At 52.1% G+C, this 15,750-nt stretch overlaps 1 protein-coding gene across 1 annotated transcript; it reads right to left on the reverse strand.

Annotated features, from left to right (window-relative positions):
* Positions 1-11,272, reverse strand: FARSA (phenylalanyl-tRNA synthetase subunit alpha). The gene is made up of 13 exons (XM_005588171.5): positions 11,111-11,272; positions 7,855-7,992; positions 7,672-7,770; positions 7,475-7,593; positions 6,173-6,265; positions 5,953-6,081; positions 5,759-5,874; positions 2,608-2,692; positions 2,422-2,521; positions 2,157-2,325; positions 1,968-2,045; positions 1,650-1,764; positions 1-408 (listed from the first exon to the last, which is right to left on the reverse strand). The coding sequence occupies exons 1-13, from the start codon at positions 11,255-11,257 to the stop codon at positions 270-272; spliced, it is 1,527 nt and encodes a 508-aa protein (XP_005588228.2). The 5' UTR covers positions 11,258-11,272; the 3' UTR covers positions 1-269.
* Positions 11,273-15,750: the final 4,478 nt, after the last annotated feature.

The following is a 15,750-nucleotide window of genomic DNA, read 5'->3' on the forward strand; positions in this document are numbered from 1 at the left end:
TGGGGGCAACTGCCCACTTTATTAGACAGTAGGTGGCCCACAGGTCTCCTCAAGGCCCACCCTCACAGTGGACACACCACACAGGACAACAGAAGGAACCTGCTACCTGGTCCTCTGTCCCTGGGATTCTGGTTCTGGGACAGGTGGGAAAGAGAAAGGTGGGGGCTGGCCTCACAGAGGCCTCATAAATACAAGGTCACTGGCCAGGGATGCAAAGGAGTGCAGCAGCAGGGACTCAGGGAGGATGAGCTGTCCTAGACTGGCCCATGTCACGCAGCCTCCTGTGTGGGAGGGGGCCTCGGCTCAGCATCCAGGCGGCACAGGGGACTGTCGTACACCATCTGCAGGTTTACCTTGTGGCCCACCAGGTCCCGGATGTTGTTGATGCCATATTTGATCATCGTTGGGCTTGTAAGAAAGGGAACAGAGTTTACCATGAGGTCAGCACATGCACTCTTTGGCTTAGGATGGCTCCCATCTTCCTCAGAGGAAAAGTTCAAGTTCTCCCCATGACCCATAGGGCCCTGCGCCAACTGCTCTATCACCTCTCACCCTCTGCCTTCAGCCACACCAGCCTACTCGTGCTTCTCCTAATACAAAAGGCACATTCCCACTTCTGGGCCTTTGAACTGTGACCACTACCTAGAACACCCTTCCCCAGATACTCTCACAGTTTACCCCTTTATCTACCTCCAGATTTTGCTAAGATGGCACTTCTTCCTCCATGATGCCTTCACTGACCACGTAGTTGCCTTAGCCCTCCCTATACCACTTACTGCCCTGGTACACACTTGTGTCTTTATTTGCTGAGTGCATTTGTTTTTTGAGACATAGTCTCACTCTATAACCTAGGGTGGAGTGCGGTAGCACAATCTCGGCTCACTGCAACCTCCACCTCCCAGGTTCAAGTGATTCTCATACCTAGGCCTCATGAGTACCTAGGACTAGGACTACAGACGCACGCAACAGTGCCCGGCTAATTTTTGTAGTTTTAGTAGAGACGGGAGATAGAGTCACACTCTGTTGCCCAGGCTAGAATAGAGTGCAGTGGCATGATCTTGGCTCACTGCAGCCTCTGCCTCCTGGGTTCAAACAATTCTCCTGCCTCAGCCTCCCAAGTAGCTGGGATTACAGGCACCTGCCAACACACCTGGCTAATTTTTATATTTTTATTAGAGACGAGGTTTTGCCATGTTGGTCAGGCTGGCCTCAAACTCCTGACCTCAGGTATACACCTGCCTCAGCCACCCACAGTGCTGGGATTATATGCATGTGCCACCACGCCTGGCCTGTTTTTATTCTTTGTAGAGATGGAGACTTGCTCTATTGCCCAGGTTGACCTCAAACTCCTGGCTCAGACAATCCTCCTGCCTTGGCCTCCCACAGCACTGGGAGCTACCACACCTGGCCTGATATGCTTGTTGGTCTTGCTAGTTATCATCCTTCTCGCTCCACTGGGACCCCAGGTTCAAAGGCAGGGACATGAGCTGTCATGTTCACAGCACGGGGCCGGGTGTTCAGTTTGTGCTTACTATGAAAGTTTTGTCCATTGGATGAATGAATGGGTGGTGCTGAAACCACGCAGGCCCCTATGCCTGGAGAGTTGTTTGAGGCAGCTGGACACCCAGAGTTTCCACCTGGGCACTTACCGCTCCAGGGAGAGGCCCCAGGCAATGACCGACACATTCTCGGGAAGCCCCATGGGCAGCAGCATCTCTGGACGGAAGACCCCCGAGTTTCCGACCTCCACCCACTTCTTCAGGCCTGTAGGGGCAGGACAGAGAAGACAGGGGCAGCGCGTGTTGAGTTTCTGGGCACTGCTGGTACAGGTTCTGAGTCTGGTGGTGAGCTTGGGAGGTGGGGTACAGGTGTGGCGGTGGGGTACAGGTGTGGCAGTGAGGGGACCCAGGCTGAACCATGGTAGCCTGAGACCTCCCTCCCACCCCAGTACGAGGGCCCACCCTGACCTTGGTGGTAGCTGAACACCTCCATGCTGGGCTCTGTGTATGGGTTGTAGGCTGGCTTGAAGCGGAGTTGCGTGATACCTGCAGGGAGTAGGGGCGGGCAGGAGAGCAGGGGTTTGGAGGATAATGCTGGTGATCAACACACCCGCCTGCTGCCGCACCACCGCTGCCCACCCCTGCCCCCCTGCTCACCCAGCTTGGTGAAGAACTCCCGCAGAACGCCCATGAGGTGGCCCAGGGTGAGGCCGTGATCCGCCACCACACCCTCGATCTGGTGGAACTCAGCCAGGTGCGTGGCGTCCAGGGTCTCATTCCGGAATACGCGGTCGATGGAGAAGTACTTGACCGGCGTGAAGGGCTTCTAGGGGTGACAACCGAGCCAGGCCCAAGTATGGGTCAGAAGGTCCCTTTGACAGCACCCTCTCCCCACTCTGGCCCCCACCTGGGCCAACCGCACCTTTTGGGCAAGGCGATAGAGTGCACGGGCGCTGGCTGATGTGGTGTGGGTACGAAGTAGGTTTTTCCGGGCCTCATCCAGCTTCCAGGTATACTTGTACCTTCAGGAGGGAAGGTGGGAAGTCCATGCAATGGCCCAGGGGTCCCCAGCTTCCTTCCCTTCCATACCAGGTGAGTCCTGCCTCACCCCTGTGAGCCGTAGCCGCCCTGAGAGTGGGTCCGCTTGACCCGCTGGACGTAGTCCATTGGGAGCTGCAGGGCCTCAGCTGGATCTGGGCAGGACAGAGCAACATCAGGTCAGTCAACGAGCATTTCCCTTTCTTTTTTTTTTTTTCAGACAGGGTCTCACTTTGTTGCCCAGACTGGAGTGCAGTGGTGCAATCTGGGCTTACTGCAACCTCTGCCTCCCAGGTTCAAGCGATTCTCGTGCCTCAGTTTTCTCATTTGTGTGTATTTTTTTCTTTTTTTTTTTTTTTTTTTTGAGACGGAGTCTTGTTCGATCACCTCAGCTAAAGTGCAATGGCTCAATCTTGGCTCACTGCAACCTCCCAAGTAGCTGGTATTACAGGTGCCCGCCACCACACCTGGGTAACTTTTGTATTTTTAGTAGAGGTGGGGTTTCCCCATGTTGGTCAGGGTGGTCTCGAACTGCTGACCTCAGGTGATCCACCCGCCTCAGCCTTCCAGAGTATTGGGATTATAGGCGAGAGCCACTGCACCTGGGCTTTATTTATGTACATATGTATGTATGCATTTATTTATTTATTTTGAGGTACAGTCTTTTTTTTTTTTTTTTTTTTTTTTTGAGACAGAGTCTCGCTCTGTCTCCCAGGCTGGAGTGCAGTGGCGCGATCTCGGCTCACTGCAAGCTCCGCCTCCCGGGTTCACGCCATTCTCCTGCCTCAGCCTCCCGAGTAGCTGGGACTACAGGCGCCCACAACCGCGCCCGGCTAATTTTTTGTATTTTTAGTAGAGACGGGGTTTCACCGTGGTCTCGATCTCCTGACCTTGTGATCCGCCCGCCTCGGCCTCCCAAAGTGCTGGGATTACAGGCGTGAGCCACCACGCCCGGCTTGAGGTACAGTCTTGCTCCACCTCCCGGGTTCACGCCATTCTCCTGCCTCAGCCTCCTGAGTAGCTAGGGCTACAGGCGCCCACCACCACACCCGGCTAATTGTTTGTATTTTTATAGTAGAGACGGGGTTTCATCATGTTAGCCAGGATGGTCTTGATCTCCTGACCTTATGATCCGCCCGCCTCGGCCTCCCAAAGTGCTAGGATTACAGGCGTGAGCCACCACGCCTGGCCCTAACATGGAATCTTGCGCCACTGCCCAGGCTGGAGTGCAGTGGCACACTCTCGGCTCACTGCAACCTCCTCCTCCCAGGTTCAAGCAATTCTCCTGCCTCAGCCTCCCAAGTAGCTGGGATTACAGAAGTGTGCCACCACACCCAGCTAATTTTTTATATTTGGTAGACATGGGGTTTTACCATGTTGGCCAGGCTGGTCTCAAACTCCTGACTTGAAGTGATCTGCCTGCCTGGGCCTCCCAAAGTGCTAGGATTATGCCACTGCGCCTGGCCTTTTGTTTTCTTTTTTTTAAGGTATAGAGTCTTGCTCTGTTGCTTGGCCTGCAGTGCAGTGATGCAATCATAGCTCACTGCAGCCTCAAACTCCCAGGCTCAAGCAATCCTTCACCTTAGCCTCCTGAGTAGCTACAACTACAGGCATGCACCACCATGCCCAGCTAATTTTTTTTGTAAGATGGGGTCTTTCTATGTTGCTCAGGCTGATCTCAAACTCCTGGGCTCAAGCAATCCTCCTCCCTTAGCCTCCCGAACAGTGGGATTATACCCACTGAGCCTGGCCAAGTTTCCTTCTTTGTAAAAAGGGGTAATAGTAGTGCTTCCAGTAGTTGGCAGGAAGATTCGAATAGTGGCTAGCATGTGATGAGTGCTTAGTAAGTTTTGGGTGCTATGACAATGATGACAAGAATGATGTTGCTCCTCCTGGCCAGGTAAGTCGGCACCCAATGACCTCAACTGCCCTCTTGGTCAGGAAGGCCACCCCATTGTGGGAAGTCATTCCATTCCGGACAGTGCTAAGGGCAATGAAAGAAAGAAATGTGACAGAAGAATAAACACTAGGGGTGAAGGGCTTCTGTAGAACTGGGGGTGAGCCTGGGAGTGTTAGGCTGGCCTGTCTCTGGTGACACGTGAGCAGAGGTTTGAGGCTGCAGCCTGCCTTGAAGATCTGGGAGAAAACAGCTCTCAGCTAAAGACAGAATATCAGCAAAGGCCCTGAGGTGTGCACAGCCTGGAATGCTCAAAGAAGACATGCAGGCAGGCAGGGTGTAGGGGCTCACACCTGTAATCCCAGCACTTTGGGAGGCTGAGGCAAGAGGACTGTTTGAGCTCAGGAGTTCGAGACTAGTCTGGGCAACATAGAACAAGACAAAACAATACAAAAATACACTAATTTTTAGCTAGGCGTGGTCGCTCATGCCTGTAATCCTAGCACTTTGGGAGGCCGAGGCAGGAGGAATACTTGAGGTCAAGAGTTCAAGACCAGCCTGGCCAACATGGCGAAACCCTGTCTCTACTAAAAACACAAAAATTAGCCGAGCATGGTGGCGGGTGCCTGTAATCCCAGCTACTCAGGAGGCTGAGGCAGGAGAATCGCTTGAACCTGGGAGGTGGAAATTGCAATGAGCTGAGATCGTGCCACTGCACTCTAGCTTCAGCGACAGAATGAGACTCTGTCTGAAAAAAACAGCCAGGTGCAGTGGCTCACGCTTGTAATCCCAGCACTTTGGGAGGCTGAGGCAGGCCGGAGCTTGAGACCAGCCTGGCCAACATGGCGAAACTCCATCTCTACTAAAAATACAAAAATTAGCCGGGCATGGTGGTACGAGCCTGTAATCCCAGCTACTCGGGAGGCTGAGGCAGGAGAATTGCTTGAACCCGGGAGGCAGTTTGCAGTGAGCCAAGATCGTGCCACTGCACTCCAGCTTGGGCGACAGAGTAAGACCCTGTCTCAAAAAAAAAAAAAAGACTGGAGGTGATATAATGAGAACAGAGCTTGACACATTCAACAAGGATGGACTTTAATTAATTTTTTTAGAGGTAGACTCTTCCCTAGGTTGCCTGAGCTGGATTTGAACTCCTGGGCTCAAGCAATCCTCCTGCCTTGGCCTCCCAAATAGCTGCACTACAGGTGCACACCACCATGCCCAGTTCTAGACCTAATTTGATAAAATGGGATGCCCATCCTGTAAAGGCTCTACCCTGGCGCCTGGTGTCTCTCATGTCTCAGGGAGGCCCTAGGGGCTGACCCACCTCGAAGGAAGAAGGTATCATGCTGGTCACGGGCTGGGTGCTGCTGGGGCTGGAAGAGGGCGTCAAAGTTCCAGAAGGAGCTCTCAATGAAGTTATCGGTCGGCATCTCGGTGAACCTGGTGGGAGACGCGGCCTGACTACCCCTGCCTGTACCCAGCAGCAGCACCAGGCCCTGCCCCCAGCCCTGTGCTCACCCCATCTCCAGGAAGATCTGTCGGAACTGGGAGCGGACCTTGAGCAGGGGGTGAAGGTGACCGCTGTCGGGGAGGACACCGTGGGCCAAGAAGTTGTAGGGCTTGAAGGGCCGGTCCCGCCAAGAGCCACTGGGGGAGGATGCAAGGGCCTGGTAAGGGCTGCCCGTCCCCGCCCCCTGCCCCAGCTCCCATCCGCCCTGACCCTGGGGTTGACCCCTACCTAGAGATCATCTCTGGGCTCAGTTCTGTCTCTTGCTTGGAGATGCTGGTACTAAAGGCACTGCCTTTGCTCACCCAGTAGGTCTTCAGGGTCCTGTGGCCAGGGGAACAAAGGAGATGCCACTGCTATCTCCTCTTAGAGGACTTCCTTGATCTCCCGCCTGATGAGGATCCCCACGCTACCTACCAAGTCACTCTGCTTTATTTACATCCTGACATTCATCACTACCTGAAATCCCCCTATGTGGCCATGTCCTATCTCCCGTACGCACTTACTTATTCATTCAAAAAACGCTTATTGAGAACCTAATGTGTGCCAGAGTCTGTTCAAGGTGCTAAGTACACGACTGAGTGATGAAATTAGGGAAAGTCTAGCAGATTTATTCTGTGCCAGGCTCTGTTCTGCGAAAGTCTCCCCGCAAGCCCCTGAAAGAGGGCAGTTTTTTTGGTTTTCTCCTTTTCCTTTTTTTTTTTTTGTTTGAGATGGAGTCTCGCTCTGTCGCCCGAGCTGGAGTGCAGTGGCCGGATCTCAGCTCACTGCAAGCTCCGCCTCCCGGGTTTACGCCATTCTCCTGCCTCAGCCTCCCGAGTAGCTGGGACTACAGGCGCCCACCACCTCGCCCGGCTAGTTTTTTGTATTTTTTAGTAGAGATGGGGTTTCACCGTGTTAGCCAGAATGGTCTTGATCTCCTGACCTCGTGATCCGCCCGTCTCGGCCTCCCAAAGTGCTGGGATTACAGGCTTGAGCCACAGCGCCCAGCCCCTTTTTCTTTTTTGAGACGGAGTTTCACTCTTGTGTACTTCAATTATGCATCCCAGCTCTAGTCTCTTCTCTCTGCCACTCTGTGTCTGCTCAAAGGGGACATTTGTTCTGTGAGAGGACAGCCCCTAGACCATCTAGGTTCCAGGAGCCTGTCCAGCGTGTGTTCATTAAACTTTAGACCACACTAAGGACAGTGAAAGAAATGAACAAGCACCAAAGATGAAGACTAGGGGTGATGGGCTTCATGGAACTCAAGAGGAGAGGAGGGGTGGCAGGGTGGCCTCTTTAAGCGGACGCAGGAGAGAGACTTGATGAGGAGCCAACTTTAAAGATCAGAGGGAAAACAGTTCTCAGCAGAAGGGTCCTCATGGACAAAGACCCTGAGGCACATACGCTTGACAACTATGGCATTAAGCGAGCTGGGAGGAAACTGGCCACACCTGTGCCTGGTGTGGGCAAGGTGTCTGTCTCCCTCCCACCATGCCTCCACCATGCCATGCAGGTGGTGGGGGCCTGAGCCTGCAGGGGGCACGCACTCACACTTCAGCCAACAGCTTCCTCTTCCTCAGCTCGCTCCTCTCCTTCTCCCCCAGCTTCTCAGCCTGTCCCCCCTGGACCAGTTGGAGCCGCCGCTGCACCTCGTCCTCCATGCTGTCCACCTGCCGGGATAAGGGGTGTGAGGGCCAGGGGCCCACGTGCCTGTCCACCTGCCCCCTGGCCAGCCCGCAGGAACGCACCACTCGGAACACCCGGGGCCCGTCGGCTGCACTCTTGTCTACCCGGATCCACTTGTTGGACATGGCCTTGCTGAAGCCCACTTTGCCACTGGGCAGTCGCTGGAAAAGAGAGGCTGCAGTGAGTGGGGCACCAGGGCCACCTTCACCCCATCACTCACTCCCCTTTCACCCCACAGCTCCTACCATAAGCTCGCTCTGGGCCAGGCCCTCCGGGGGGATGCTTCGAAACACACGGGCCTCATGGCTGCCCTCCCGGGCAATCTCCTCACCCTCCGCAGTAAGCTCCCAGCGCTTGGTGGACCGAAGTTCAGCCTCGATGACCTAGAGAGAAATGGCGGGGGGTGGGGGGTCCAGGCAGGGGTGAGGCTCAGAGTCAGGCACCCCCTTTCGGTAGCACTGGGTCCCAGGTTCAAAGCATAGCCCTTGAAGCTGGCTTCATATCCCAGCTATGCAACTTTACAGTCAAGTGGTCTCAAGGGAAAGACCTTGTTGTGTCTCCATTTCCCTTATGTAACACAAGGGTAATAATAATGGTAGTTTACACCTCCCTGGGTAAAGTATACCACTAAGGATGTTACCTGGCGGAGGACAAATTCTTACTGTCAGTTTTGAACCTGTGACAGATTTTAAGGTGAAAAATTAGGTGAACTGATTCACCTTCACATTTTTTTCTTTGTTTTTGTTTTCACTGAGAGGGGGCCTAACCCTGTTACTAGGCTGGGGTACAGTTGTGTGATCATAGCTCACTATAGCCTTGAACTCTTGGACTCAAGTGATCCTTCCGCCTCAGCCTCCTGAGTAGCTGGGACTACAGGCACGTGCCACCACACCTGGTTAATTTTTAAATTACCCTTCTTTTTTTTTTTTTTTTTTTTGAGATGGAGTCTCACTTTGTCGCCCAGGCTGGAATGCAGTGATGCGATCTCGGCTCACTGCAAACTCAGCCTCCCAGGTTCAAACAGTTATCTGCCTCAGCCTCCCAAGTAGCTGGGATTGCAGGTGTGTGCCACCATGCTCTGCTAATTTTTGTATTTTCAGTAGAGATGGGGTTTTGCCATGTTGGCCAGGCTGATCTCAAATTCCTGACCTCGTAATCGGCCAGCTTGGCCTCCCAAAGTGTTGGGATTACAGGCGTGAGCCATTGCACCCAGCCCTTTAAATTACTTTTTTTTTTTTTTTGAGACGGAGTCTTGCTCTGTCGCCCAGGCTGGAGTGCAGTGGCTGGATCTCAGCTCACTGCAAGCTCCGCCTCTCGGGTTCACGCCATTCTCCTGCCTCAGCCTCCCGAGTAGCTGGGACTACAGGCGCCCACCACCTCGCCCAGCTAGTTTTTTGTATTTTTTAGTAGAGACGGGGTTTCACCGTGTTAGCCAGGATGGTCTCGATCTTCTGACCTCGTGATCCGCCCATCTCGGCCTCCCAAAGTGCTGGGATTACAGGCTTGAGCCACCGCGCCCGGCCCCTTTAAATTACTTTTTAAAGACAGGGTGTTGTTATGTTGTCCAGGCTGGTCTCAAACTCCTAGTCGCAAGTGATTCTCCTTTCTCAGCCTCCCAAAGTGCTGGCATTACGGGCATGAGCCACCACGCTCAACCTGTCTCCATGTTTAAATGTTCACATGTCAGTGCCCAGAATGTCAGACAAGGGCCCTGGAGGTACACATTACAAACAAAAACTGAGGTTCCAGGTCCAGAGTCACGAAGAAAAGGACAAAAAGGATAAATAGAGTGCACAGGACCTGGCTCCCACTTCGTTCTAATCCTACCTCTGCCCTTCATTTCCTGTGTGACCTCGGGAAAGTTGCTTAACCTCTGAGCAACTCTTCTCATCCATAAGAGAAAGGTGTGATGGGTTCTACCTCAGATGATTTTAAGGAGTAGCTAAATTAATACTCAGAAAAAATATATAGTGCCTACCATGTGACAACTGCTGCATAAATTTTTTTTTTTTTTGAGATGGAGTCTCGCTCTGTCGCCCAGGCTGGAGTGCAGTTGTGCAATCTTGGCTCACTGCAACCTCCACCTCCCAGGTTCAAACAATTATCTGCCTCAGCCTCCCAAGTAGCTGGGATTACAGGCGCCCACCACCACGCCTGGCTAAATTTTTTGTATTTTTAGCAGAGACGGTGTTTCACCATCTTGGCCAGGCTGGTCTTGAACTCCTGAACTCATGATCCACCCGCCTCGGCCTCCCAAAGTGCTGGGATTACAGGCGTCAGCCACTGCACCCGGCATAAATTCTAACTACTATAATTATTTTTATGGCTATTACTGTCATTAGATTTAACCTTACCTCCTTATATTATTTAACTCTCTGTGACGTATACAAATGTCAAATCATATTGATCAAAGCACTGTCACCCAACAGAACACAGCTGCCTCTGCATTGAGGACTATGGGCTCTGCAGCCTGAGTGCCTAATTTCAAATCTGGGTTCATCGGCCTCTTCTATTCACACTGATTATGTTACTGACCATCGGTTGTCACATCTGCAAAATGGGAATAACATGGCCATCAGCCAGGATTATGGAATGAATTGGACAAACAAGCTGAGACCAAAGTGGGGCGCAGAACGTGAGCTCTAAGGATAAACAGCCCAGATCCTGGCCTCATGGATCTAGCCTTCTGGGTGGCCCACGGGCCCCTCAGCATCCTCCTCCTGTGACTCTGTCACTGTCTACTTGCCCAAGTCAGAAGGCTGGACTTCATCGGTGTGCCCCCTGCCTTGTCCTGAATCCCATGCCTTCCCCACCTCCCCCAAGCTGCCTTCCCATAGCCAGACATCATGCCATCCAGCTTGGGGAAGTGCCAGCTTCTGCTTTCATCCCTTCACCTCCTGTCCTGTCCCTGCCAGTTATTCCCAAAGGTGATGTGGATAGCACACTCATCTGACCGGGCTCTAGCTCCTGCTATCGCTCCCCAGTTCCCTCGTGAGGTAAAGACCTAAGAGGCCTTGCAATTACAGCTATGCTGGTCTCCCTCGCCGCCTGCCATCCCCGAATATCCCGGCCACTGATCTCTAAAGTGGTATCACTTTCCTCTACAGAGAACCGACTCAGCCGTCACCTGCACCAGGCCGCTCTCCCTGACCCCCAAGCCTGGGTCAGCTGTCACAGCTGGGTCCCCTGTGTTCCCCCCATCACTCTAGTTCTTGAAGCACCTTCCTATAAGGTCGCAACCTGCGTGAGGGCAGCAACCGCGTCCTCCTCGTCCATTATCGTTCCCCCTACCCACGCTGACCGCGCCTCAATAAACGTTTATTGCATGAGGAACATCTGGGCCCTCACTCGTCCCACTTCCCGTCCGCGCATCCCGGGGTGGACACATATACAGCTACCCCAAACTAGGCCTGAGGGAATTTGGTCTGGACGTAGAGCCCTCCTGGCAAGGGGACCGTAGGTGCAAGGGCAAGGCGGCCCGGCATCACGGGCCCGGCTCACCTCGCCCAGTGCCTGAAGGCTCTTCACGGCGCCCACCACCGCTTGGTGCTCCATGCCCAGCTCAGCCGCCAGCTCGGCGCTGTCCAGGCCGCCATCGGACGCCTCCAGCCGCCGGAGCAGCAGTTCCGCCACCGGACCATCCGCCATGGCTGCTTCCAGTGTGCTCAGCGTGTCCTGGCCGGGGCCTGAGCCACCGGAACCGGAATCCGGGCTGTGCATCGCCATCTTGAATGTGTCTAACCGCAGAGCAGGGCTCAATGTGTCGTCATCTTGAGTGTGGCGACGGAGCCTCAGAAGGTGCACGGCACTCAGTTCCCACCTCCACCCTGGCTCCATCAGTGGCGTCTGGTTGACCAGAGAGGAAAATCGATTATCTCAAGGTCAGAAGCACCGCCCTGTTTTGAGCTTTATCTAGCCTCACTTCGAGCGGGCTGTGTGACCTTGGACTTAACCCTCTCTGGGTTACAGAAATGTCTGCCCTTCTGGTATTCTCTCTTGCCCTACGAGAGGCGGTGGGTGGTGGGCTCCAGAGATGGTCATTTTGGCGATGTCAGCTACTTTTAAAATTTCAAAGGAAGGCTGGGTAGGTACCATCCCTTTTTATAGAGGGGAAAAGGATTCATCTAGTAAGTCAAGGTGGCACCTAACCTGTGTGGACTACCTCCTATGTGGTAGTACTTAGCCCAGAACTAAGTACTTCACGTGTAGAATTTCATTTCTCCCCAAAACTTTATGATGTAGATACTGATATAACCGCATTACACAGATGAGAAAACTGAGGCTCAGAAGGTGGTATGACTTGCCCAAGGTTCTACAGAGAGTTGGTGGAAATTAAGCCATAAATTATAAACCTTCCAGATCCCCCACCCCTGTGCACTGAGAGCAACGTCGGTGCAAATACTGCATGGCCTAGATTAGCACTGTCCTATAGAAATATAGTGCAAAACATCTTTCTGGTTTTTTTTGGGTTTTTTGTTTTGTTTTGTTTTGAGACGGAGTCTCCCTCTGTCGCCTGGGCTGGAGTGCAGTGGCCGGATCTCAGCTCACTGCAAGCTCCGCCTCCCGGGTTCACGCCATTCTCCTGCCTCAGCCTCCCGAGTAGCTGGGACTACAGGCGCCCGCCACCTCGCCCGGCTAGTTTTTTGTATTTTTTTAGTAGAGACGGGGTTTCACCGTGTTAGCCAGGATGGTCTCGATCTCCTGACCTCGTGATCCGCCCGTCTCGGCCTCCCAAAGTGCTGGGATTACAGGCTTGAGCCACCGTGCCCGGCCAACATCTTTCTTTTTTGAGACAGGGTCTTGCTCTGTCACCTATGCTGGAGTGCAGTGGCGCAATTATGGCTTACTGCAGCTTTGACTTCCCAGGCTCTAATGATCCTCCAACCTTAGGCTCCTGAGTAGCTGGAACTACAGGTGCGTGTCACTACACCCAGCTTTTTCTTTTTTGTCTTTTTTTTTTTTTTTTTTTGTAAAGATGGGTTTTTGCCATGTTGTCCAGGCTGGTCTCAAACTCCTAGGCTCAGGTTATCCTCCTGCGTCGGTCTCCCAAAGTGCTGGCATTACAGGCATGACCCACCGTGCCCAGCCAGCCAGACCCTGACTCTTAAGAAAAAAAAAAAGATGACTAATAAAATATTTTGCACTCGGCTGGGCGCGGTGGCTCACACCTGTAATCCCAGCACCTTGGGAGCCCGAGGCGGGCAGATCACCTGAGGTTGGGAGTTCGAGACCAGCCTGACTAACATGGAGAAACCCTATCTCTACTAAAAATACAAAATTAGCAGGGCATGGTGGTGCATGCCTGTAATCTCAGCTACTTGGGAGGCTTAAGTAGGAGAATCGCTTGAACTTGGGAGGCAGAGGTTGCAGTGAGCCGAGATCATGTCATTGCACTCCAGCCTGGACAACAAGGCGAAACTCCGTCTCAAAAAAAAAAAAAAGCACTTTTTTTTCCATACTAAATCTTCAAAATCTGATGTGTATTTTATACGTACAACACATCTCAGTTCAGACCAACCACGTTTCAAATGGTCAGTAATCACATGTGGGCAGTGGTGATTTATGTCAGCACAGGTAGATTGGAATCCTAGATCTGCAGGCCAGGTGCAGTGGCTCATGCCTGTAATCCCAGCACTTTGGGAGGCTGAGGTGGACGAATCACCTGGGTCAGGAGTTCAAGACCAGCTTGGCCAAGATGGCGAAACCCCATCTCCTCTAAAAATACAAAAATTAGCCAGGTGCGGTGGGGATGCCTGTAATCCCAGCCACTCAGGAAGCTGAGGCAGGAGAATCACTTGAGCCTGGGAGGCGGAGCTTGTAGTGAACGGAGATTGCCCCACTGCACTCCAGCCTGGGTGACAGAGCAAGGCTCTGTCTCAAAAAAAAAATAAAATAAAATAAAATTCTAGGTCTGCCATTTATGTCATTCAACCAGAAGGCTTAATCTTTCTGTGCCTCAGTTTCTTGCCCACATGGAGATGATTGGAGCCCAGGTTATTGTGAGAATTTAATGCCCACACATATTCACACTGCTTACTAAATTGAGTGTGGTCCACGTTCGAACACTCTTATAAGCAGAACACATTTATTCCTTTTACATCACAATTATTATTTGAGTCTGCAAAATGGGATGACTCATATCCCCCAGTCCTGACCCTATATGAGGTTCTGTATTCAGGATACATTTCTCAAAGTCCCTTCTCTCCTCCCATTTTTTGTTGATTATTTATTTATTTATTTAGAGAGTGGGTCTCACTTTGTTGCCCAGGCTGTAGTGCAGTGGCATGATCTTGGCTGACTGCAGCCTCCACCTCCTGGGCTCAAGTGATCCTCTCACCTCAGCCTCCCAAGTAGCTGGGACTACAGGTGTGTGCCACCAGTCCAGGCTAATTTTTTTTATATATATATGTGTATATATATATGCCAGTTACATATATATGTGCCAGGTGTGTGTATATATATATAACTATATATATAACTATATATAAATATAGTCAAGTTAATTGTTATATATATCTTTTTTTTTTTTTTTGAGACGGAGTCTTGCTCTGTCACCCAGGCTGGAGTGCAGTGGCCGGATCTCAGCTCACTGCAAGCTCCGCCTCCCGGGTTTACGCCATTCTCCTGCCTCAGCCTCCTGAGTAGCTGGGACTACAGGCGCCCGCCACCGCGCCCGGCTAGTTTTTTGTATTTTTTTTAGTAGAGACGGGGTTTCACCGTGTTAGCCAGGATGGTCTCGATCTCCTGACCTCGTGATCCGCCCGCCTCGGCCTCCCAAAGTGCTGGGATTACAGGCTTGAGCCACCGCGCCCGGCCTTGTTATATATATCATAATACATGATATATGATATATGTGACATACATATCATATCTCATATACAATTTATGTATCTCATATATTTGACATATATATATATAGTGTATTTTTTTTTTGTAAGAACAAGGTTCCACCATGTTGCCCAGGCTGGTCTTGAACTGCTGGGCTAAAACAATCTGCCTGCCTCAGTTTCCCAATGTGCTAGGATTACAAGTGTGAACTACCGTGTCCAGCCTATTTTTATTTATTTTTGAGACAGGGTCTTGCTCTGTCACCCAGGTTAGAGTGTTCAGTGGCAAGAACACCGCTCACGGCAGCGTCAACCTCCTGGTCTCAAGTGATCCTCCTGCCTCAGCCTTCTGAGTAGCTGGGAACACAGGCGGGCGCCACCATGCCTGGCAATTTAAAAAACTTTTTTTCGGCCGGGCGCGGTGGCTCAAGCCTGTAATCCCAGCACTTTGGGAGGCCGAGACGGGCGGATCACGAGGTCAGGAGATCGAGACCATCCTGGGTAACACAGTGAAACCCCGTCTCTACTAAAAATACAAAAACTTAGCCGGGCGAGGTGGCAGGCGCCTGTAGTCCCAGCTACTCAGGAGGCTGAGGCAGGAGAATGGCGTGAACCCGGGAGGCGGAGCTTGCAGTGAGCTGAGATCCGGCCACTGCACTCCAGCCTGGGTGACAGAGCGAGACTCCGTCTCAAAAAAAAAAAAAAAAAAAAAAAAACTTTTTTTCGCTGGGTGCGGTGGCTCACGCCTGTAATCCCAGCACTTTGGGAGGCTGAGGCGGGTGGATCACGAGGTCAGGAGATCGAGACCATCCTGGCTAACATGGTGAAACCCTGTCTCTACTAAAAATACAAAAGCAAAATTAGCTGGGCGTGGTGGCAGGTATCTGTAGTCCCAACTACTCAGGAGGCTGAGGCAGGAGAATGGTGTGAACCCGGGAGGCGGAGCTTGTAGTGAGCCGAGATCGAGATCACGCCACTGCACTCCAGTCTAGGTGACAGAGCAAGATTCCGTCTCAAAAAAAAAAAAAAAATTTTTTTTAGTAAAGATGGCATCCTGCTATGTTGCCCAGGCTGGTCTTGAACTCCTGGCCTCAAGTGATCCTCCCATCTTGGCCTGCCAAACTGTTGGGATTATAGGCATGAGTCACTGTGCCCAGCCTGTTTTTAGTTAATTTCTACAAGTCCTTCCTTCCTCTCTTCTGTCATGCAGCAAGTAGTTTTTAATCCTGTTCTGTGCCAGATGCTGCAGGTGACACTGGAGGATGCAAAGTGAACAAAACAGGCAGTGTCTAATCTCAGGTAGGAAGTGCCAAG

The sequence above is a fragment of the Macaca fascicularis genome, chromosome 19 (genome assembly GCF_037993035.2).
Source record: "Macaca fascicularis isolate 582-1 chromosome 19, T2T-MFA8v1.1".
Classification (NCBI taxonomy): domain Eukaryota; kingdom Metazoa; phylum Chordata; class Mammalia; order Primates; family Cercopithecidae; genus Macaca; species Macaca fascicularis.